Consider the following 679-nt stretch of genomic DNA (forward strand, 5'->3'; position numbering starts at 1 on the left):
CCAGCTGTGGGGCAGGGGGGTGCTCACCGCTGCAGAGGGGGACACCCTGCTCTGCCCCACAGCCGAAGGTGCCCAGGCACGGTGTGGCCAAGCCGTCCGTGGGCACCGGGCTGTACCTGCTGGGGAAGGACATTGGCCGGAGCAAGTACGAGTGCAGCGTCTGCGCCAAGAGCTTCGGGCAGCTCTCCAACCTCAAGGTACCCTGGGGTGCCCCAGCGCCCGCTCTCCCGCCCCTGGCCTGGCAGTGCCCCCCTCCTGCATTCTTAGCGTCAGCCCGCGCTGGGGACAAGGGGCAGCAGGGGCTTTCCCCAGTTGTGCGGGCCAGTCGTGGGCCTCTCCCTGTGCCTCAGTTTCCCCCCAGCAAAGCACCCATCAGTGTGACTGATCCGAGATGGGCTGCAGATAAACCCCCCTGTGCTCCAGCCGTGCCCTGCGCCATCCCGGGGGCTGCGGGATGCTCCTGGGGAGCAGTAGGGAAGCTGGGGCAGCCCGGACTCATGGGTTCCCTGGGTGCCCCCCATAGCCCCATGCCCCCCCCGGCAGGTCCACCTGAGGGTGCACAGCGGTGAGCGGCCCTTCCAGTGTTCCATCTGCAAGAAGCGCTTCACACAGCTGGCACACCTGCAGAAGCACCGGCTGGGGGCCACCCGGGAGAAGCCCCCCCCATGCCCGGCAGGGG

The 679-nt window shown here is 68.9% G+C and overlaps 1 protein-coding gene across 1 annotated transcript in view; it reads left to right on the plus strand.

Annotated features, from left to right (window-relative positions):
* Positions 1-679, plus strand: part of CRYBG2 (crystallin beta-gamma domain containing 2) — a 37,994-nt gene that overhangs the window by 12,806 nt on the left and 24,509 nt on the right. The window contains exons 3-4 of the mRNA XM_035904017.1: positions 63-197; positions 544-667. Of these exons, the coding sequence (XP_035759910.1) occupies positions 63-197; positions 544-667 (259 nt within the window). The remainder of the gene's footprint in view (positions 1-62; positions 198-543; positions 668-679) is intronic.

This window comes from Egretta garzetta, unplaced genomic scaffold, assembly GCF_000687185.1.
Source record: "Egretta garzetta isolate BGI_Z169 unplaced genomic scaffold, ASM68718v1 scaffold101, whole genome shotgun sequence".
Taxonomy (NCBI): Eukaryota; Metazoa; Chordata; class Aves; order Pelecaniformes; family Ardeidae; genus Egretta; species Egretta garzetta.